The 22286-nt window shown below is 41.7% G+C and overlaps 1 protein-coding gene across 1 annotated transcript; it reads right to left on the bottom strand.

Annotated features, from left to right (window-relative positions):
* Positions 1-10638: 10638 nt before the first annotated feature.
* On the bottom strand, positions 10639-22064 carry LOC105015287 (SWAP switching B-cell complex subunit 70). The gene is made up of 12 exons (XM_010878325.5): positions 21807-22064; positions 18430-18570; positions 17134-17307; positions 16772-16999; positions 16441-16587; positions 16160-16268; positions 15784-15965; positions 13817-13924; positions 13440-13606; positions 13105-13303; positions 12325-12421; positions 10639-12139 (listed from the first exon to the last, which is right to left on the bottom strand). The coding sequence occupies exons 1-12, from the start codon at positions 21903-21905 to the stop codon at positions 12021-12023; spliced, it is 1770 nt and encodes a 589-aa protein (XP_010876627.1). The 5' UTR covers positions 21906-22064; the 3' UTR covers positions 10639-12020.
* Positions 22065-22286: the final 222 nt, after the last annotated feature.

Genomic DNA, 22286 nt, shown 5'->3' with positions numbered 1-22286 from the left:
TGAAACAGTTGTGTCCCTAACCCTTACCCAAACCTTCATCCTAACCCTAACCTTAACCCTTAGCCTAAACCATCTTCTAAACCTAACCCTGACCTTAGCAAGCAGTTGCTTATTAACAGATATTTTGTTGAATGTTCGTTGGTAGGTTTACTATCTTTAGAAGTTGGGACTGTCCTGTTGAAACTCTCCTGTCAAAATAAAGTGTAACCAAGAGACTAGTACTGCAGTAGTATGATCAAAAGATTCCAGCAGACATAATTATCTCTAAATTTAAGTGTATTAGTGTCTCATCAGGGTAGTGTGAAAAAAGAGCATCACAATTCCCTGATCTTGAAGTAACCAGTCTGTTTTATTAGTTCCTATGTCTATGGGTCTGACATTGCAATGGGGTATAGATGGTTTGACTTAAGTGCTCAGTGATATAATACATAAACAAATACCAAACAAAGTGGGACCACTTTCTTCAAATAAACCCTACAGACTTTAATAGTAGATTCATTGGAAATATAAATGGGTGAGAAGTGGTTGCTTTCAAACTTCAATGTGCTGGTAAGCAGGAGCAGATGGTCCCAGTGGGTAAAACTCTTCTGAGAGAAGTCCTCAAATCACACTGTGTAAATGTTTGGTGTTAAAAGTAGTTTTTGTATAATACCATTTTGTAATTTGAGTAGGTCTTGATTATAACAGCAGTGACACTGCCGAATAAGCTATAGTGCAATGATGGTTGAGTCTTCAGCAAATGGTCTTACAATTCAAGCAATATAAATTGTTACTGTATTTTAGTATTGCAGAAAATTACTTTTTACACAGTGTTCTCAGTGTTTGGGAGTTTTGCCTATATGGTTAAGCCCTAAGTGTTGAGGAAGCATTTAAGTTGTAATTCCTTTTAGAGTTGAGGCAGGACACATGCATAGGGAGAATGGAGGACATTTAACAAAAACAAATAAGACATAACAAAACAGAAACTAAGTTACACGACAGAACAGAACACCAGTACATCGGATGGAACCAAACAAAGACCAACAAGACAAAGTAGGAAAGTAGGAACTTAGATCAGGACAGTGATCAGGAAAACAGGTGAGGGGAATAATTCCAAACAGGTGTCTGTGCCCCAACTGAGGGAGTTGGGTCTAACTGGCACGGCAGCCTGTCTTTACACCAGGAACAACATTTCCTTTTGATTTTGTATTTCTCTGCTCTGATGACAGTTTCTGTTCTGATGATGGTTTCTGCTTGGAAAATAGGACCTGGAATTCCTCCGGCAAACAGAGATGTCAGTTGGAGGTGGTATGAAGAGAAAGTAGTGCAGCACAGGTACACATGAATAACCGTTGTCAGTGTTTAGTTTTCTTTATGGCCAGTCAATGTGTAAGGGTATGTGGGCTGGTCCAACAACATGTTCCTGTCTGTTCCTTTTTCCAGGCTTTGACAGCAAGCTGTGCATCACCTTTGGCTGTTCCCCTTTAATGACACCCCAGTCACATCATATGACTCTTATTATCCCTTTATTCTCTATGTTTGGTCTCAGTTATTTAATTTAGCGTATGGAAAAAATTTAGGTGACACACTGAGAATAAAGGAGGTCTGCTCTGTGAAAGTGGCTTAGTGCCTGCATTCATTTTCTTGGAAGAGAAGACTTGGAGTGCTTGAAAAAGAAATCAGTTCCAGAAACACAGAACTGAGAGTCTATAAAGTTGTCGTGGGGAACATGCGTTCATGTGGCCTTGGTTGAGCAAGGGTACCTGTATCCTTGGCTAACCAGTTAGTGATACTACATCTGGTATATTGTGCAAAACACAGTAACATGCAGGGAAAGGAGAACAACAGAACCAGTTTTGGGTCTTATTACCCAGAAGCCAGGCTGATAGCACTGATACAACAGCATTGAGAGTCACTTGCTATGGTCATTAGGGCTTGTGAACCACTCACATGATATTGTTCAAAATAGATGTAAACATAGCTTTCTTCTTAGATTAGCTTTCACTAAATCATTGGTTTACTGTAATGTGATGGAATGCTACATTGTAGCTGGTCCCAAGAGATAGAATGGCACATGTTAGCCGTATGGTAAATACTACCAACAGACACTGATCACTTACTTATACAGCTAATTAAAATTGTAGTTTGACACACTTTTCCATGGAGGTGTCCTATAACAACACGTTCTGATCATCATACCAACTTCATCCTGTGTATTTGACCCACTGGTCAAACTGCTTTTTGTATAGAATGCGCAGTTCCACATAATTTCTGCTGATCATTCTGTTCCCCTTAAACAAAGCGTCTAGGCTTACCTGCATACCTGAGCAGTACAGGGCAGGATTATTATGAAGTTTTCATCACTCCTGTTTCAGAAAGCAGTTATTAACTAGCTTTGCAAGTGTTATAGTACAGATGGCGCTGGATCTTTGAGAGGCAGGCAATGTCCCTGCAGTGGTAGAGGTAGTGATGGAGGCAGGGATTCTCACACTGAAACAGGCCTTGCCCCACAGACAGAGGTCAGGAGTGTTTCATCACAGAGGCAGCGAGTGAGAACAGGTCCAGCGATGGAGGTTCTGGGTCAGGAGTGATGTGGGATAAGCCTCTGCAGCAGGCAGTGCCTGATGACCAAGTTAGGGTTAGAGACCTGATGACTGGGCTGAAGAGACCGAACACTCCCTAGTGTGACAGTTGTAATGGGTAATACTGCCAGGGCTGGAGAGGCAATGGCCTACTGCTGTACTCCACATGTCCCTAATGCAATCAATTAGGGAAGGGCCCTGTGAGCACTGGAAGCCCAGGATTCAGACAGGTTCTGGTTGATGCAGAACAGAACATACTCTGTACACGCCGTGCATGCCTCAGTTGTATAGTCTTGGTCCCAAAAATGCTGAAATGTTTACCATACGCACAAAAGATATATATTTCTTTCAGGTTTTGCGCATACGTTTGTTTCCATGCTGGTGAGAATTTCTCCTTTGCCAAGATAGTCCATCCAACAGGTGTGGCATTTGAAGGAGAGAATTACACAGCACGATAACAACACTGACCCAAATGCGGACACGGAGGCAGAATAGATCCCGAGTAATACGTTTATTCACAGGACCAGGGTAAAGCAGTCTCGTAATCGGTGGGTGTGCGAAGGTTGGCAACAGAGTAGAATGGCAACTGGAGCAGACCGGTTCGTTGGTCGGTGGGCAGGCAGAGGTCGGTAACTGGGGTAGAAGGGCAGAGGTACACTGGGGCAGACAGGCAGAGAACAAAACTGAAGATAGAATTCCGATATGGGTAACGGGGAAAACAACTGTACGGGACAAGGTGATCTGGCAACTACCAGAACTGAGAACAGGCGTTGAATACATAGAGAGCTAATGGGGAACTGAGAACGGGTTGAATACATAGATAGCTAATGGGGAACTGGGAACAGGGGTTGAATACATAGATAGCTAATGGGGAACTGGGAACAGGGGTTGAATACATAGATAGCTAATGGGGAACTGGGAACAGGGGTTGAATACATAGATAGCTAATGGGGAACTGGGAACAGGGGTTGAATACATAGATAGCTAATGGGGAACTGGGAACAGGGGTTGAATACATAGATAGCTAATGGGGAACTGGGAACAGGGGTTGAATACATAGATAGCTAATGGGGAACTGGGAACAGGGGTTGAATACATAGATAGCTAATGGGGAACTGGGAACAGGGGTTGAATACATAGATAGCTAATGGGGAACTGGGAACAGGGGTTGAATACATAGATAACTAATGGGGAACTGGGAACAGGGGTTGAATACATAGATAGCTAATGGGGATCTGGGAACAGGGGTTGAATACATAGATAGCTAATGGGGAACTGGGAACAGGGGTTGAATACATAGATAGCTAATGGGGAACTGGGAACAGGGGTTGAATACATAGATAGCTAATGGGGAACTGGGAACAGGGGTTGAATACATAGATAGCTAATGGGGAACTGGGAACAGGGGTTGAATACATAGATAGCTAATGGGGAACTGGGAACAGGGGTTGAATACATAGATAGCTAATGGGGAACTGGGAACAGGGGTTGAATACATAGATAACTAATGGGGAACTGGGAACAGGGGTTGAATACATAGATAGCTAATGGGGAACTGGGAACAGGGGTTGAATACATAGATAGCTAATGGGGAACTGGGAACAGGGGTTGAATACATAGATAGCTAATGGGGAACTGGGAACAGGGGTTGAATACATAGATAGCTAATGGGGAACTGGGAACAGGGGTTGAATACATAGATAGCTAATGGGGAACTGGGAACAGGGGTTGAATACATAGATAGCTAATGGGGAACTGGGAACAGGGGTTGAATACATAGATAGCTAATGGGGAACTGGGAACAGGGGTTGAATACATAGATAGCTAATGGGGAACTGGGAACAGGGGTTGAATACATAGATAGCTAATGGGGAACTGGGAACAGGGGTTGAATACATAGATAGCTAATGGGGAACTGGGAACAGGGGTTGAATACATAGATAGCTAATGGGGAACTGGGAACAGGGGTTGAATACATAGATAGCTAATGGGGAACTGGGAACAGGGGTTGAATACATAGATAGCTAATGGGGAACTGGGAACAGGGGTTGAATACATAGATAGCTAATGGGGAACTGGGAACAGGGGTTGAATACATAGATAGCTAATGGGGAACTGGGAACAGGGGTTGAATACATAGATAGCTAATGGGGAACTGGGAACAGGGGTTGAATACATAGATAGCTAATGGGGAACTGGGAACAGGGGTTGAATACATAGATAGCTAATGGGGAACTGGGAACAGGGGTTGAATACATAGATAGCTAATGGGGAACTGGGAACAGGGGTTGAATACATAGATAGCTAATGGGGAACTGGGAACAGGGGTTGAATACATAGATAGCTAATGGGGAACTGGGAACAGGGGTTGAATACATAGATAGCTAATGGGGAACTGGGAACAGGGGTTGAATACATAGATAGCTAATGGGGAACTGAGAACGGGTTGAATACATAGATAGCTAATGGGGAACTGGGAACAGGGGTTGAATACATAGATAGCTAATGGGGAACTGGGAACAGGGGTTGAATACATAGATAGCTAATGGGGAACTGGGAACAGGGGTTGAATACATAGATAGCTAATGGGGAACTGGGAACAGGGGTTGAATACATAGATAGCTAATGGGGAACTGGGAACAGGGGTTGAATACATAGATAGCTAATGGGGAACTGGGAACAGGGGTTGAATACATAGATAGCTAATGGGGAACTGAGAACAGGCGTTGAATACATAGATAGCTAATGGGGAACTGGGAACAGGGGTTGAATACATAGATAGCTAATGGGGAACTGGGAACAGGGGTTGAATACATAGATAGCTAATGGGGAACTGGGAACAGCGGGTGAGGGGTGGAGACATGACATCCGATGAAACACATCAGGGCGTGACAAACACTGGTACACTTTGGCTTAGGGACAATAAAAGGCCACTCTAAAATGTGCAGTTTGGTCAAACAACACAGTGTTATAGATGTTTCAAGTTCTGAAGGAGCGTGAAATTGACATGCTGACTGCAGCAATGTCCACAATAACTATTTTGCAGAATGTCAAACAACCTCAATACTGCAGACCAGGAATAACCATACCAGCCCAGGACCTCCACATCTGGTTTCTTTCATGGCAATCATCTCATGTTTCAGCATTATAATGCACAGCCCCATGTCAAATGGATTTGTACACAATTCCTGGAAGATGAAAATACATTGTCTTAACATGAAGTTGGATAAAACAATGCAAAGATTGTATAAAGCTGTCATCAAGTCAAAGGCAGTCTACTTTCAAGAAACTACAATATGAAATGTATTTTGTTGTTTAGCACTTTTTTGGTTGTTATAAGATTCCATGTGTGTTATTTCATAGTTTTGATGTCTTCACTGTTATTCAGAAATCTAGAAAATACTCAAACTAAAGAAATACTGTTGAATGAATGTGTCTAAACTTTTGACTGGTACTGTACATTTATAAATTACAAATAATAACTGTGCAGGGATATATTACACCAAATCTTTGCAAGTCAAGATCACAAGACAATTGCATAATATTGTAAAGGCAGTTGTATTTGATTAATTCCTTGAATTGGAAACAAATAAATTAGTATTAGACAAGTCTACACAATCAAAACAAATAAAATAGTACAAGAACTACACAATCAACAATGGTTTCTCATTCAAGTTTTGATAGATTTAATGTTTGAAAATGTATGTGCATGTGTGGTGGTGCCAAAAAAACGTTTCCATCCTGAATTGACAATAAAATTGTATTCTATTCTAGATATAATCTAGTAGGCCCAGAGAGACTAATATACTTTTTGTGGTGGTGTTGGAGGAGGGCCCTCTTTCAGGGTGGTTGCGGTTGGTTGGTGTATTTCTGGTTGATTCTTGGCAAAGTGGGTGGAGTGACTTCCTAGTTACCCTCAGAATGGGCCACAGTGTCACTGGACCTCCCTGTCTCAGCCCCAAGTTTCTTTTACTGCTATATTATTGTGCCGGGGGATTAGGGTCAGTTCTCCTTCTACTTCATATATCCTTTCTAAATCTAAGGAATGCACTTTCTAAATGTTCCTTGTGTCCTGTTCTTTTTAAACTTAGGAGGATATGAGCCCTAGGACCACACCTTAGGACTACCAGGCCCTCAGGACTCGTAGCTGTCCCTGTCCAAAGTCCTCTGGGTTGTGTTGCAGATCAAGTAGCTGATGATACCTGATGATATCAGCTGCCACTCCTCTGACAACCCGCCCCCCCACACACACACACACAGTTACACTGGCCACCCCTCAAAGCCTAGTTCCTTTCAAGGTTTCTTCCTAAGTTTCAGCCCTTTTAAGGAGTTTTCCTAGCCCCTGTGCATCAACCCTGTTGTTGCCTGCTTTTTGGGGTTTCAGACTGGGTGTTTTGTAAAATAACTGCTGATGTAAAAGGGGCTATATAAAATAAATTTAATTGATAGACTGATTTATTGATTGATTGAGAGGGGAGGAAGAGGGAAGATCAAGAGAAAGAAAAGGAGTGGCACTGGATCATTTTTAGAGGTAGTAAAAAAAGTGGATGATGGAAGCCTTAAGCTTTAGACTTGTCCGCTACACTTATTGACATTGTTGCATGCTCAGGACAATCCAGGACATAAAGAAACTACACCAATAGAAGCTCCTTAATAGTCTAAAATCATATTCAGTAAATGGACAAAAGTTTGTGGACACCCAACCATCACACCTTGTTGGACATCCCATTCCAAAACCATCAGCATAAATATGGAGTTGCCCCCCCTTCACAGCTGCAATAGCCCCATTCCTCTGGGAAGGCTTACCACAATAATTTGGAGTGTATTGGTGGAAATCTGTGACCATTCAGCTAAAAGAGGATTTGTGAGGTCAGGCACTGATGTTGGACAAGAAGGCATGATTCGCAATTGCTGTTCCCATTCATCCCAAAGGTTTTCAATGGGGTTTAGTTCAGGGCTCTGTGCAGGCCACTTAAGTTCCTCCACAGCAACCTCATTGAACCATGTCTTTATGGGCCCCGCTTTGTACACAGTGATACAGTCATGTCGGAAAGGGAATGGGCATTCCACTATGGCAAAACTGTTGCCACTAAGTTGGAAGCAGCCAATTGTCTAAAATGTCTTTGTAGCCTTTAGTATTAAGATTACTCTTTGCTGGAACTAAGGGGCCTAGCCCAAACCCTGAAACACAGCCCCAGACCAATATCCCTCCTCCACTGAATGTTACAGTAGGCACTGTGCATTCAGGTAGTGTTGTCCTTCCATCCACCACCCACTTTTTCGTCAAATAGACTGCCAGATAGTGAAGAGTGATTCATCACTCCTGAGATCACGTTTCCCCTGCTCCAGAGACCAGTGTCAGCGTGCCTTACAACCCTCCAGCATTGCGCCTGGCATTGGGCATCATGATGTGAGGCTTGCGTAGAGCTGCTCAGCCATGAAAACCCATTTCATGAATCGGTTTTCATGGATGCACAGTTCTTGTGCGGATGTTGCAACCACAGGCAGTTGAGGTGAGTGGTGTAACAGATGCTAGGCGATTTTTACACTCTTTAGCACATGGCGGCCCATCTCTGTGAGGTTTCGTGATCTGCCATTTTGTGGTGGGGCTGTTATTTCCCCTAGACGCTTCCACTTCACAATTATAGCACTTACAGTTGATCAGAACAGATCTAGTTGGGCATACATTTCACAAACTCACTTGTGGTAAAGATGGCATCCTATGACAGTGCCACTTTTAAAGTCACCGAGGTCAGTATGACTTACTGTACGGCCAATGTTTGTCTATGGAGGTTTCATGGCTATGAGATGGATTTTATGCACCTGTGACCAATGAGGGTGGCTGAAACACCTGAACTCAATAATGAGGGGTGTCTGCATACTTTTGGCCATATAGAGTAGTTCTCCCCATCACTAAAGACAAAACAAGTATCTAATTTGACAAATAACATATTTGAGTATGAGACAAATATGTTATTTTTATGCCAGAAACATCAACTGGTTAACTGCAGGTGAGGATTGGAGCATTAGGACGAAAATCATTTCACATCCCTGAAATTGCACTTTTCTCCACAATGACAAAATTGTTGATTGGAAAATTACACTCAGTGCAGAAAAAAAGGCTTCAATGCACAGCTACTGGAGCAACCACAAGAAAGATAGATACAATAGAATCACATACGTCTCATGTTTTTGTTTACGCCTGCCAAGCTCTTTGTATACATGAATAGTCACTCTGAACTAGATTGGATCAATATTGGGAGTCTTAGACAGACTGTTTTCTTTCAGCTATGCATACTCATATTTCTGTCCTTCAAATGGCTTAAATATAAAAAGCAGAATGTTTCATCTTTGAGTCTTTCCTAAAGAGAAGAAAATTAGTAAAGGGAAAAAAATGTTTTGTGATATTGACTTTGTGTATTATACTGTAGCATGGCTGTTGTGAAAGTGTGACAGGGCTGTTGACATGTGTACTTGGCATGTTTCTCCATCTTGACAGATCTATGATTCCACATGCTAAGCGGCCAGGTCTCCTGTCTCCTCCCATCCACATCTTTGATCTGCTTCCCTGTAAAGTCAGCACCAAGTGCAACCTGAGCAGGCGATAGCACAGGCCCCGGAATGGGGGTACATGAGAGCGGTCCTGCTCAATCAGCAGCATTCAATAATCATTGTTGAATGTGAACTGTGATAAAGGCAGAAGTCTGGGCAGAGTCCTTGCAGATCTTTCCATAGCCCGACTACTGACTCTGACTCTGACTCTGAAACAAGGTCTCTACCTAGACTTAGTAAGTTCCAGATGTGAACTTACGTGTGTCTGTGTGTGTGTCTCCGTCTCTGTCTGTCTCTCTCTCTCTCTCTCTCTCTCTTTAGAAGTATTGTAGGGCCTCTAGGTTATCATCTCTCTCTTCTTGAATAAATATTTCTATTTTATATTTTGTTCATAAATTAACACATGGCTATCACTGTCCTCTTCCATTTTCAATGCTACAAAAAGTAGTTTTTGTTATAATCTGTAAAATGTTACATTTAATTACGAAAACACTGGAGACAGGTAGCCTATCTATTTATTTTCAGGATCAATAACTAAAGAATTCCACAGTAGAATTGTCTGATCTGGTTCCAACCTACAGATAACAGTGTGGAGTTGCTAGATTTAATCCTCCCAAAATGTTACCTATTGTTATTTTGGTATGGTTGCATGTTTAGTGCAGTCACAAACAGTCAAAATTGTATGGCGATTTTGACAATAATTGTATAGATTTTTGGCCATATCTTGGCCTCAGATAAAGATACAGCCAAGCTACTTCAGCAACTACTTCAAGACTAGTTTCCATGTAACATATTCTTAGCAATAGTTTCAACTCCCAAGCTCTCATATTTTACACAGGGGTCAGGGGTCGTTCCATAAGGATGAATTGAATGGTTTGCGGGTTAATTTTCAGGATCTATAACTAAAGAATTCCTCCGTAATATTGTCTGATCTGGTTCTAACCTATAGATATTAGTGTGATGTTGCTGGATTTAATACTCCCATATAACGAATTTGTAGATTTGTTACATTATCTTGGGTATTGAACAGGTTAAAGGTAAGCTACATTTGCCATTACTTCCAAATGTTACCAATTGTTGTTTTTGCGGCATTGCCTGTTTTTTCTAGTTAGTGTTATTTATGGTAATGGCCCTACTGGAATGATAAGACATGGTTCTAACAGCAATGAAGGTATGTTTTTGTCCCCTCCACTTCAAATACCATCTCATAGAATGTTCTAAAATATCTATTAACATCAATTTAGTTTTGTGAATTAGGGTTAGGTTAATAGAGTCAATAGTTTTTGTTTAATTATATTACAGATTTCTAGTTTTAATGGTTTTTAGTTTACATCATTACAAATAGACAGGAGAGATATGTAATCTTACAAGGAATAATTTTTGGTCATATTTTTATTTTTTCATATAAAGCTGTAAGTGCATGAATGAGAAATATTTTTAAGTCCAGTTACAGATATCTCTCTCCCTCTCTCTCACGCACAAACGTGCGCACGCAAATACAAAAACACACAGGACAAATCTAAAGTAAGAAAGTTGAAAGTCTGATTATTTTTAATTTGACATGACACAAACAAGAACAGTATTATAATGAAAAACACATGTTTATGAATGGGGGGGTACTGTATCAGTCTCACCTGGTTAGGTTTGTTCAGGCAGACTGGCTCAGAAAGGAAGAACCTCAACCTGCTAGGACAGATTAAGAACAACAGATGTCCAGGCCATCCCATTGAGGCTCTGTAGATCATCTATTACATCAATCTGCAGCTGCTGGAGCTCCTGGCTGAGAGAGATGTGGTGTAGGGGGGAGATGGGAGCAGGAACTGAGGCCCCAGGAGACAAAGAATGGATCCCAGCCAAAGGCCCTCGTGGTTTCGCAAGAGTGGATGGAACCCAGCTCACAGCCTGTTACTCCCCTTTCTTACTATGGACCAGGTCTCCCTGAGCAGTTATCAGCCTGCAAAGAAACACTAGAGCCCAGCGTAGCTCTATCCCTGCAGAGTAACATCTCATGACTTTTCACTGCACTAACACTAATTATTACACACACAAACACAGAGCTCAGCTCACACCCGACTATGTTTGGTTCAATTTAACCTCACCTGACTACGATAACACAAGCTTTGGACTCCAGCAGCCCACTAGAGTATAATGTTACTGTGAGTTATACCAGAGCCAACAGAACTCATAAAACCACAAGAGGGCATCAGCCAAGTATTTCATGGGAATATTACTCAAGGTTCCACAGTTCTTAGAGGCAAACCAGGAAATTACATTTTAAATGGTTAGACTAAAGGGGGAAAACTGCTATCAAATATAATGTATGAAACACATACCAAGGCTGAGCATACCCAACCCAGAGCCATATGTATAATACATGTCATATCTAGTTTATGGAAGGAGTACATTCTAACACATAATATTCTCACAGGCCTCACCCTTTAAAACAGACAGCTGTATCAACAAATGTCCTTAAATATACATTACACAATATGCTAGTTAGGCATTTGCATTTTCAAAATAAAATTACTTAAATCTTATTAGTTTCTCCTTTTTTTTTTTTTTTTTACATATTATCCACTCAATACCTACATTTCCATTGCCTGGTTAGAAACCTCTGTTATCAGACCGGGAATGGTCAAACTATTGGAATGTCAAAGAGCTGCAAAAAGGTCATAAATCTCCCTCAAGTCCAAGGTTTTCAAGGTTAGAAGATATCCAGAATGATGATGGAATAGGCAGGAAATCCAGAATCCTTCAACAGGTATTTCTACAAAATCTGGTCATTTTGGGAACATTTCATGATCCGCGCAACAACACACAATTAATTAATAACAATTAGACAACAGAATACTGATGTCGCTACAAGGTCACAGTAATGACTATCAGGTAAAAAGCACCATCTATAGTCTACTGGGTTGGCTGGTTGTGATTCTTCTGCTCCTGCCAGGACTTCTTTCTCAGGTCTAACTCAGTGTCTGTGAAGGCTGCTGGGCCCCAGTTGGTCATCCTCTGAGGTCCTTTAGCGCCTTCACAGACAAGCACAGACAGACACAGACAGAAAAAAAAAACCATCACAGGTTATATTGAAACAATAAATCAATAAAACAAGGATGTTCATTACATTATAATATGAGTATGGTGAGTAGAGCATCACATAAATATTCAGAGGAAGACTACCACAGCGATGCTGGTTGGCCTCTCTCTTTCTCACCTGGCTGAATGAGACGGACCAATCCCTCATGCTTGGCCACCTTGTCTTTCCAGGTCTTGGTCTTATTAGCTGCCTGCTCTAGTTTCTTTGTCACCATCTGTAACATCAACACAGGCTTTATCCGTATCTCTCATTGAAGCCAAGAAAAAGTAAAAAATATGTTTTGCTAATGTTCTTTAAATACAGCTCCCAGTGTAATCACTACAAGATGATGACAGTGCAGAGCGTGATGGTTTTGTGAGGTGTAAACAGTTGAAGGAGGAATTTGAGAAGAAGCCTAGTTAGGCGCCAAACCACTTGTGACAGTTGAGGTCAGTTAAGCATACTCAAGGTGGTGGTCAGGGAGGGACTATCTGTTACTGGTTCCAACATTCCAAGTTTGCCTTTTCACTTATGTAAAATGTAATGTAAAAACCAATGGCTGCTCACAGAGGGACCTACAGCTACCACCAACAATACAAAATACAAATATTTAGGCCTAAAGTACTTCCATTCTGAATCTACATTAAGTCTATGTTTCACAGGAGAAACCACTTGTTCGAGGGTTAGCAAAACATTTGTCCAGGTCTTGTAGCTATTTATTCCAGACCCAAAATAAACGTTTAACCGGTAAGAAAGTAATCATTAGTTACTGGATGAATCACTTTTCTAACATAGTAGTAATCTCAAATATAAACATGGAGTCTCGGGACCAAAATGAGAAGCCACGTTTTAATGGTAGTGAGAATAGACGGCGTTGTCCGTAGGGGCCATACGGAAACCTAGGCAGGGTGTTCTGACCTCATACTGCTCTAGCGCCCCATGCCTCTCTTTCTCCAGATTCTCCAGCTGCAGCATTGCTGCCTGCAGGGCCGTCTCCTTGGCCAGCCGCTCACTCTCCAGCTGTTGTTTCTCAGCCTGGGTCTGGGAGATGGCCCTCTGCTGCTGCAGGTGGATCTGCTCTAGCTCAGCCCGCTTGGCTGACTCCTCCTCCAGGAGCCTGGGTACACACAGGAACAGGCAACGCGCCGTGTGCGTCCAGTGGTGTTGCAGCCCACACACACGCCCTAAACCTATACACTGTAACCAGGCGCATAGCGTTACCGTCCGCGTGTGTCGTGTTCGGCGCATCTAACCTGGCCTGGAGTTTGCGCATGGTCTCCTCGTCCTGCCTGGCCTGTCTCTCGTCCTCCAGGGCGTCCTCCAAACGGCGGTACATGTCTTCCAGCTCCTGGACACGCTGCAAGTACTGCTCCACCTCACTGGACTTCTGGGCCACCTGCTTCTCCATCTGCTGACGCACCTGACAGAAGAAAAGCACCTCAACACGGGGCCTTGGCTGTGTTGCAGGGTATTTTTTTTTTTCCAGACCATCCTGTCACACATATTGTGAGAATGAATAATAAACAAGGAATCAAAGTCCCGAGAGAAGTCTCTGTCTGAGCCACGCGCTGCCGTAGCGGTTCTGAGCTCTTGCTCGAGCTGAACACAGAGCTACTTTGTGGCTGGTTACCATTTTCTCTCTCTCCAGGTCCATTCTGTAGCGGTCCTGTAGGTCAGACTGGGTCTGCTTTCTCCGGTGTTCCTCCAGAACCGCCTTTGCTGCTGCCTCCTCCAGTTTCTGTCAGGAGCCAAAGGAGAAGAAGCATAATTCAGCCATTGCACTCCCACTAGACTCAGGACTGCCTTAACTAAACTGTTCACAAGAGAATTTCAACAGGCGTTTAAAAGGACTAGTGAACTAAGGACAAATGAACTTCATGAACGAAAGAGCCTTTAAAGTTAAACTAAATAGATTTTAATGTTTGGTCTTAAAGAACAAAGACTGGTGCTATTCAGTGAAACAGACACGTTTTACAGTTATTAGACCTCCCACATCTTTTCCTAGTGTAGCTCTTCATTATACAATTGTGTCAACAGAGTAATAAAAGAAATTACATCTAATTGGACAGGGGTGGGGAACTTGACCAAAAAAATATTTCAATACCAAAAAGAAGAAACTGGGGCCTCAAGATAAATGAGCAAATGAGGAAGTGCATAGTCTGACAGATAACATGCTTCAGCAATCTCACAGGTGTCCATGATAAAAATAACAGCAAATTTGCATTTGTGATGCATTTCCCGATCTAATGCAAAATCTCATTCCAAAATGTTAACTTGTCTAAAAAGAAATATGCTTGCAATTACTTCCTAATTGTATTTGTATGCAGAGGCCAGGGAAAGGACACAGCTGGGGGAGGGTTCTTCTCGACTCAGGGCAGCTCTGACCGTTCATTAGCCTCCAGTATAACTGAATGCCGGAGAGAATAGTCTACCAGACACTCAGCATTCTGTCTATAACTGACACACCTCCATCCCATAGCCACTGGATGTCTTCATCAAGTTTGTTTTACACAGACCTGAGACATAATGAAGCATTTTCCAAATATTTTTTTGTCCAGGACTAGGCTTAATGTGTGCCTGCAAAACCTACCCCATATGTTTTACCTTCAGGAGAAGATGATGGAGAACGTATCATATAATTTCCAACTGACTATAAATCAGCCAAACATATAACTACAGCATATACAGTAAATACTCCAATCAACTCTGATGGACAATGAATAATTCAGTCTGTGAAGTTTCTCAACTGAGTGATGGGCAAGAATGTGAGTAACAGGTTTCTGTGAAATTCTTGGGTCGGTACAAGCCTAGCTTTGACGAAAGAATCCAATCAACTTTCTTAAGGCAGAAATGTTAATGTTTTATTAAATGAATCATCCTTTAGAGCAGACAGACGGAGGACGATACAGCTGTGTGAACAGTAGCAGGTTTAACAATGTGAATCACACAGATATTTTATTTTAAATATTATAGATATTGTTTATTTCATCTTTCATATTTTCCACTTCTTGGAACTTCTACACTACATTATTATTTAGATGAACTGTTGCAAGATTTGTGTCCGAGATATCATTCCCCTGTCACAAACTGATACCCCCTGTGTTTACTGAGGTTTGGAGTGGAATGAACAGGGACGTAAAGAGAATGGTTCTGAAGTGTTTTTGGCTCAGTTATACAAACAAACTGAATCAGATTAAAAATAGTTTTGTGGTTCAGAAGCAACTAATATCTCACACTTGCATCTATTTTGCCATCACCAGCAACAGCACATGTTCAGAGGAAAGCACTTTGTGGTTTACCAGGTAAACTGCATAGTGAGTTTATTAGCCTTCAGTCAGGGGTCTGGACAAAGTGCTGTGGGCGCACGTTTTGCACTTTACAGCGTACCTCCGGCACAGCAACAGTCACTCCTTGCTTGGGTGAATAGAAAATTGTATTGACATATTATTTAAATGTTTTTTTTTATTATTGTTTCTGTCTATACAGATTGTTTGGGAAAGTGTACAAAGGTTTCTCATGCCCGTTAACTTGAAAAGATTTGAGGTTAGGGAACCAGGGCTACAGTGAGAGAGAGAGACCGATAAAGAGACCGAGTACCTTCCTCATTGACTCCAGCATTATCTGCTTGTTCTCATTGGCTGTTTGCAGCAGCCTCATCCTCTCCACCAGCTCATCCTGCTCCGCCTGCTGTCTCTCCCGGAGCTCCCGGCGCCGCATCCTGGCCTCGCGGTGTGGAGACTGCAGGCCCAACCTCAGCAGCTGGATGCAACTCTGGATGGCTACGGGGAGGGCAAAGAAAGGCCTGGCTGATTTATTCACCTCAGTGCCCTACACCCTAATGAACACACAGCTTAGACAGAGCGATGCAAATGTGAGAGCAAGTTCAAAGTAAACCTCAAAGTGGCGAGAGAAAAAGTGGCGCTGCTTATTTAGATAATGGGTTAAGATGGTTTTCAGGGAGTAGTTGCTATACCCTGGATCCATTCTTGTTTCCTCTTCTTGTCTGATGCACTGATCTCAAAACTTTTGCCGGTGCACTTGACCAGGAAGAGGCATTTCTTCCCCTCCTTGTCGGGTAGAGACTGCGGACAGAGCAAGTCAAACACACTGCACACTTCCTTGGTTTGACCCCATTAACAATAATAAAGGAAGTTGGTGAACAAAATAAGCTGAGCAGGCATTCCATTAGCCCTACAGGTTGTGTATGAGTAAATGGCAGTGAGTGTGACCAGTGGAAGACTACAGCATTAATACCTCCACACAGCAGTTGTGGTCCAGCAAAATGTCCCCCTTCTTGTCAGTTAGGTCCTCACTGACATAGTACGATATAGAGTTTGGTCGAAGCACAAACCAGCGCTCCGTCCAATTTTTTCTTTTGTGGCCTTTTTTCATTATGTAGCCCTTCAGAAATGAACACAGCATTATTTACATGTAAGGGTAATGGTGTTTTGACCACCATCAGGTCAATGTGTCCCAAATGGAACCATATTCCCCATGATGGTCCACTAATAGCCCCAAAAGCTCTTGTCAAAATGTAGTGCACTTCACATGAACAGAGTAGTGAGATTAGAGTCAGCATGCTAACCTGTTTGAGCACATCTAGTATGAGTTCCTGGAAGACCTCTGAGATGCCCATGGACAGGGTCTGGCGGTTCATACCCTTACTGAAGTGACCCATGCCCACAAGCTCTATCAGCTCCCAAGCACTCAGGCTTTGCTGCTTCCTGTTCAACATGACCTTGTAATCATCAAACTTGTCCTGGTTCCAAATACCTCCCATCGCCTCCGTTAGCTTCCGCAGGAAGTACTCAATCTGGAGGGGGAGGAGGGTGGACACATGAAGACAGTCATGTGGTAGGAATGATCATTATTTTAAATGTACTGCTACACCAATAATTAAACAAAATACAATGTTTGTATGTTTACAAGTGTTGTCTTGTCATTCACCTCCTCTCTGACAATGACCAGTGGGTATCTGTCTTCAGACAGGAAGTTAAAGATGCACCAGATCTTGAAAGCATCATCGTTGGAGACAAGAAGATGGCTCATGTTGATGTTTTTCTTGAAACACAATGTCCAGCACACATTGTTGAACTCTAGTACATCAAAGTTATCCCTAACCTGCAATTAACATAAAGAAAGCTTACCGTCACACAAAGCAACTTCAACTATTTTATTTTTACACAAGTAAATGCAATATCATTAGAGATGGTTGGTAGTATTACAATATTTCTCACCCTCAGCCCACAGGATGTATCAACCCACAGGATGTGCAGTACAAACATTATGTTCTGTGTGTCTTAATTTCAATTCAAGTCAGATTCTGGAGGAGAAAGGCACGGAAAGTGCTAGGACTCAAGCAGTTTACTAATTGACATCAGTGTTAGTGTTATTGCTATGGAAACAGTTGGCAATCCCTGTAAGTCTACAGATGTGGGTCATATCTGATGTTGTGCCAAATAGAGAACTCAGGACAAAAAGATTGACCATCAATTGCTTTATCGTTGGTGTTAACCAGATCTGGGAATAAATTACCAAAAGCTTGGTAATGCTTGAATTTTAAAAATAACATCACAAATGATGTACACAATAAGTAGCTTATAATATGCTGTTTATCTGGTAGACATACTGTATATGAGGCAAATGTACACACTGTCACTATTCATTTCTGACTGTTTTACCAACTAAGTATAACAGCACTTTCAGAGTTCCATCAACCATTTCATATAATATTAGAGCAGACAACCAGACGGGGTCCCACTCCTATCACCTAAAAACAACACTAAGTGGCTCCAATGGGCACACAATCACCACACTATCACCAAAACATTTACTTATTCGCAGACATTTCTAAATGATGTTGGCTCTGTGCGCGCAGTTCCCTAACCTCAAATCAACAAAGCTTTTCTGCGATGTTCTGGAACAGGCTGTTCGCAGCATGGATGTTTCCCAGCCAATGGGCAGCAACTTCAATGACGCAAGTTAGCATGGAACCAACAGCCCTGTACAATGTTTCACCCACCTTGTAGAATCCATAACCTAGCAAATGTAGACTGTTCTAGAGGTAAAGGGGTAAACATGACGTCAATTCAGTTTTCTGCTGCAGAAAGCAGGATGACACAGGTGCAGAGTAGCCAGTCTGCTTGCGCTATCATACCTCTCGTCAAGTACTGGCAATGGACAACGCATTTGGAAAGAGCACAGACAGACCTGAGACAAAGCTAAGCACTCATCACTGTTCACCTTGTCCAATATGAACCTGTTGAGGTAGGGCATGTAGCCCTGGTTGGACACCGGGCCCTCGTCGTCATCCTTAAAGTGCTCCTCCAATGCCACGGGGTCATGGGGAACCTTCATCACAGTGCACAGGTTGTGAGACAGCACCTGTAGAGACAGTCAGATCAGTCCTGCAGTCTGGTAGTCAGATCAGTCATAGTAATCTCATCCATCCGATGCACCCTACGCTAGGAAGCATATTACACAGCGTCTGCTGATACAGATCTGAACAATCATTTTCGCGGCAAGCTTGTTCTACATAATTCACCTAAATGAATTAAGTCAAACCCATACCCCCGCCGGCTATGGTCCTCTGGACCTTATCGGGTAAGTTGGATGTTCATGCTGTTTTTATTAGTGTCTAATGAATATGAAAATAAATGTTACTAATGCATAAGACCCACATTCTCAAAGTGATGATTTGTGGAGAAATTCTATATTGTCATAGATAACAGTGACATGCATGAAAAATTATTACACTGCAGTCACTTCAAGCATTGTTGCCCAAGTGTTCTTCCTTTTCCTTCTTTTTAACTTTCAAAGAATATACAAATTTGAAAGTCACTGATGTGATGTTGAGGGAATAGGGTTTAGTTCAAAATTTCACTAACAAACATCTAGACAAACAGGACAAACTGGACTGTCTGAAAAACGATATTAATAATGAGCTACTTGACAACATTCTGAAGGGACTGAAACTCAACGCAGAGCTACGTGAGAACACAGACCTTGCCAGGGTCTTTTCCTACAGCTTGGTGGAGGCAGCTGGCTGTGTCTTTAACAGAGACAGGCTAGCTGGCACACAGACCAGGCAGACATCCAGCCCCAGACAGGAAACTCCTAAAGCAGTCCCCCTTGTCTTTTACAAGCATTACACAGCAGATTCTGTCAAGGCATACAGCGCCTTGGGAAAATATTTAGACCCATTCACTTTCTACTTTCCCCATATTTTGCTTTGTCACAGACTTAATATATAATTAATTCTAAATATTTTGTTTGGCCATCAATCTACACAAAATACCTTATAATGACAAAGCAAAAAGTTTGTTTTTAGAAATGTGTGCCTATTAATTAAAAAGGAAAAATAATAATGTCTCACATAGGTATTCAGATTATTTCGCCATTACACTCCAAATTAGGCTCAGATGTATTCTTAGTCCTTTGATCATCATTGAGATGTAATCAAACTGTGGCAAATCCAACTGACTGGACATGATTTAGAAAGGCACAAGCACACACCTGTCTATGTAAGATGTGTGTCAGAGCAAAAACCAAGCCATCAAGTCCAAGGGACTCTTCATATAGCTCTGAGATCAAATTGTGTGGAGGCGTAGATTTGGGGAAGGGTATAAAACAGTTCTAAAGCATTGAAAGTTTCCAGGGACACAATCATTTAAAAATGAAAGAGGTTTGGAAGGCTCCATGGTCTTTGGAAGACTCTGTGACGAATGACGATGGTCAGGGAGGTGACCAAGAAACCAATGGCCACTCAACCAGAGCTTCAGAGTTTCTCTGCAGAGTTAAGAGAACATACCAGAAGGACAACAATCTCTACAGCACTCCATCAATCAGGCCTTTATTGTAGAGTGGCTATGCATAAGTCACTCCTGAGTAAAAAGCATAGGACATGCTCTCTGAGTCGTTAAGGCTGTATGAGGAAAAATATTCTCTGTTCTGATAAGACCAAAATCAAACTATTAGGCAAAAATGCCAAGGCCTAAATCTGATAAAAACAAGATGCAGCTCATCACAATGGCTAATATCATCCCTGCAGGAAAGCATCGTGGTGTTGGCATCATGTGGTGGAGATGCTTCTTAGCTGAAGGGACTGGTAGATGGTCAGGATGAGGGAAGAATGAACAGACAGAGAACTCCTTGAAGAAAACCTGTTTCACAGCACACACTACTCAAGGCAGGGGGTGAAGATTAATCTTTGGGCAAGACAACAACCTGAAACACAGAGCCAACACAGTGCCAAGACAGTGCAGACGTTATTTCGGGACAACAGGTCTGTGGATGTCCTTTGGTGGCCCAGCCATAACTCGGATTTGAACTCAACTGAACATCTGTGGGAAGACCTGATCATCCCAATTTACTGATCCTCCCCAATATACACAGAGTTTGATAGGATTTGTAAGGAGGTATGGGAGAAACTGCCCAAATCCAGTGTAAAAAGCTGATATAGGAATAACAAAGAAGACTCCAGGCTTTGATCGCTGCCAAAAGGCACTAATATTGAAGTTCTAAATAAAGAGTCTGAATACTTATGTCCCTGAGAAATTTCCATTCTTTTTTTTTATTTGCAATAAATTGCCAATCCAAATAACAATAACTGTAGCAATGCTGTGTACATAAAAACAGCTACCTTCAACCACTCAGCATGATTTTATGGTACAGACATAGACACAGTTTTGAGGGTCATCAGCTTAATCTCCCTGCCAGTCTTTACGATCATAGCCTACAATGATTATCTGCCTCAACATACATTTGAATGTTAGAATATAGAGAACGTACTATGGAAAAAATGTGACTATACTGCCAATCCACTTTTGTAGACACTTGATTAAGTCATACTTGTGGATCTTTCATTTGATAAAATGTAATTAAAACACGACTAGGCTACTTACAAACCACATTTTCATTTCTATTGAAACGTTCTGCTATATAATGAGAAATAAATTCCAGAATATCTTTTCCCTAACAAATTTATTTTCAAAATATAAATAATTACTGGGACTAAAGTCGAAAGAAGAAACCCCAGAAAATGCAAACAAAACAAGGTAGCCTACATTCGCAAGATAGTGAAGCTAATAAATACATTATGGATGTTACATCCAGACACCCCAAAAATCTTACAAGACAATAGAATATGCACACAAAAAACACTCCAATTTGGTTTGTTTTGCTTCCTTAACAACTCTCAATACTGGGGGAGTGGAAAAACAAGCCTTGTACGTGAGTCCTTTCTAAAAGCCATGAAATATGATAGACTGAAAGGCCTTGACAATTTGACAGCCTTCTTGTAGTTTTCAATATAGAATAGTACAAATACAGTCCACAAACAAAAATAATCGTTAAGGATAGTAAGGACCTGGTTTATTGGTTTCATTCAACATAAAAACCTTTTTGAAGGATGCTCAGTTTGAAATGCGCTTGCGATCGCTTCAAAATAGTTTCTGTCCAACGGATCTTAACATTTTGTGTGGGTTAGACAACCTGATTATCAACCTGAGTAAATCTCAGTTTATAATTGTTTTATTTTGGTTTACTGATCAAATGCCAATAATTTGTTAATGCTACTCCATAATGATAAGTCAACTACAGTATTAAGCTTTAAAGCCTACCTTTAGCTGGGATTTGGACACTTTCCCAGACTGATCCACGTCCAAAGCTGTGAATGCGTGCCATATTGACTTGAGAAGTTCATCCCGTAGTAGTCCCATTTTCGTAGCCTCTAGAGTGCCCAAGATCTCTGCAAAACTGCAATTTTGTCACCCACACTCATAGATAAGACAGTCACGTGATCGAGTGTCGCAGCAGGGAAATTAACTGGTAGCGCGACTTGGTTTCATTAGCAAGACTAGGATAAGTCGGTCACAAGTAACTCATTTAAAATGTCACAACAACGTTAAGTAACGTCAATCTACTTTACCTAACGTTAGGTAACGTCCCATTGTGTACACGAAATGTTGTGTAGTCATTTACTACGGTTTAGTCAGTTGTTTGGTAGTAACATCCATTGAACTGTCTTACGGACAATTAGCACCATGCCTTGCATGGTATTTATTGCGGTAAGGCCTATTCAGTTTCTGTTTGCTCTCTCG

The sequence above is a fragment of the Esox lucius genome, chromosome 2 (genome assembly GCF_011004845.1).
Source record: "Esox lucius isolate fEsoLuc1 chromosome 2, fEsoLuc1.pri, whole genome shotgun sequence".
In the NCBI taxonomy this organism is placed as follows: domain Eukaryota; kingdom Metazoa; phylum Chordata; class Actinopteri; order Esociformes; family Esocidae; genus Esox; species Esox lucius.
Note: the sequence above shows the minus strand (reverse complement) of the source record. Positions and strands in the feature narration are given on the sequence as shown.

What these genes read in the sequence shown, in the direction of transcription:
- LOC105015287 (XM_010878325.5), bottom strand. Translation starts at nt 21,905, where the DNA reads ATGGGACTACTACGGGATGAACTTCTCAAGTCAATATGGCACGCATTC. An exon ending in GAAACAAGAATGGATCCAGG is followed by an intron (nt 15,966 to 16,159) that starts GTATAGCAACTA and finishes CCCTCCCCGTAG; the next exon opens with CCATCCAGAGTTGCATCCAG. An exon ending in ACCTGGAGAGAGAGAAAATG is followed by an intron (nt 13,607 to 13,816) that starts GTAACCAGCCAC and finishes TTCTTCTGTCAG; the next exon opens with GTGCGTCAGCAGATGGAGAA.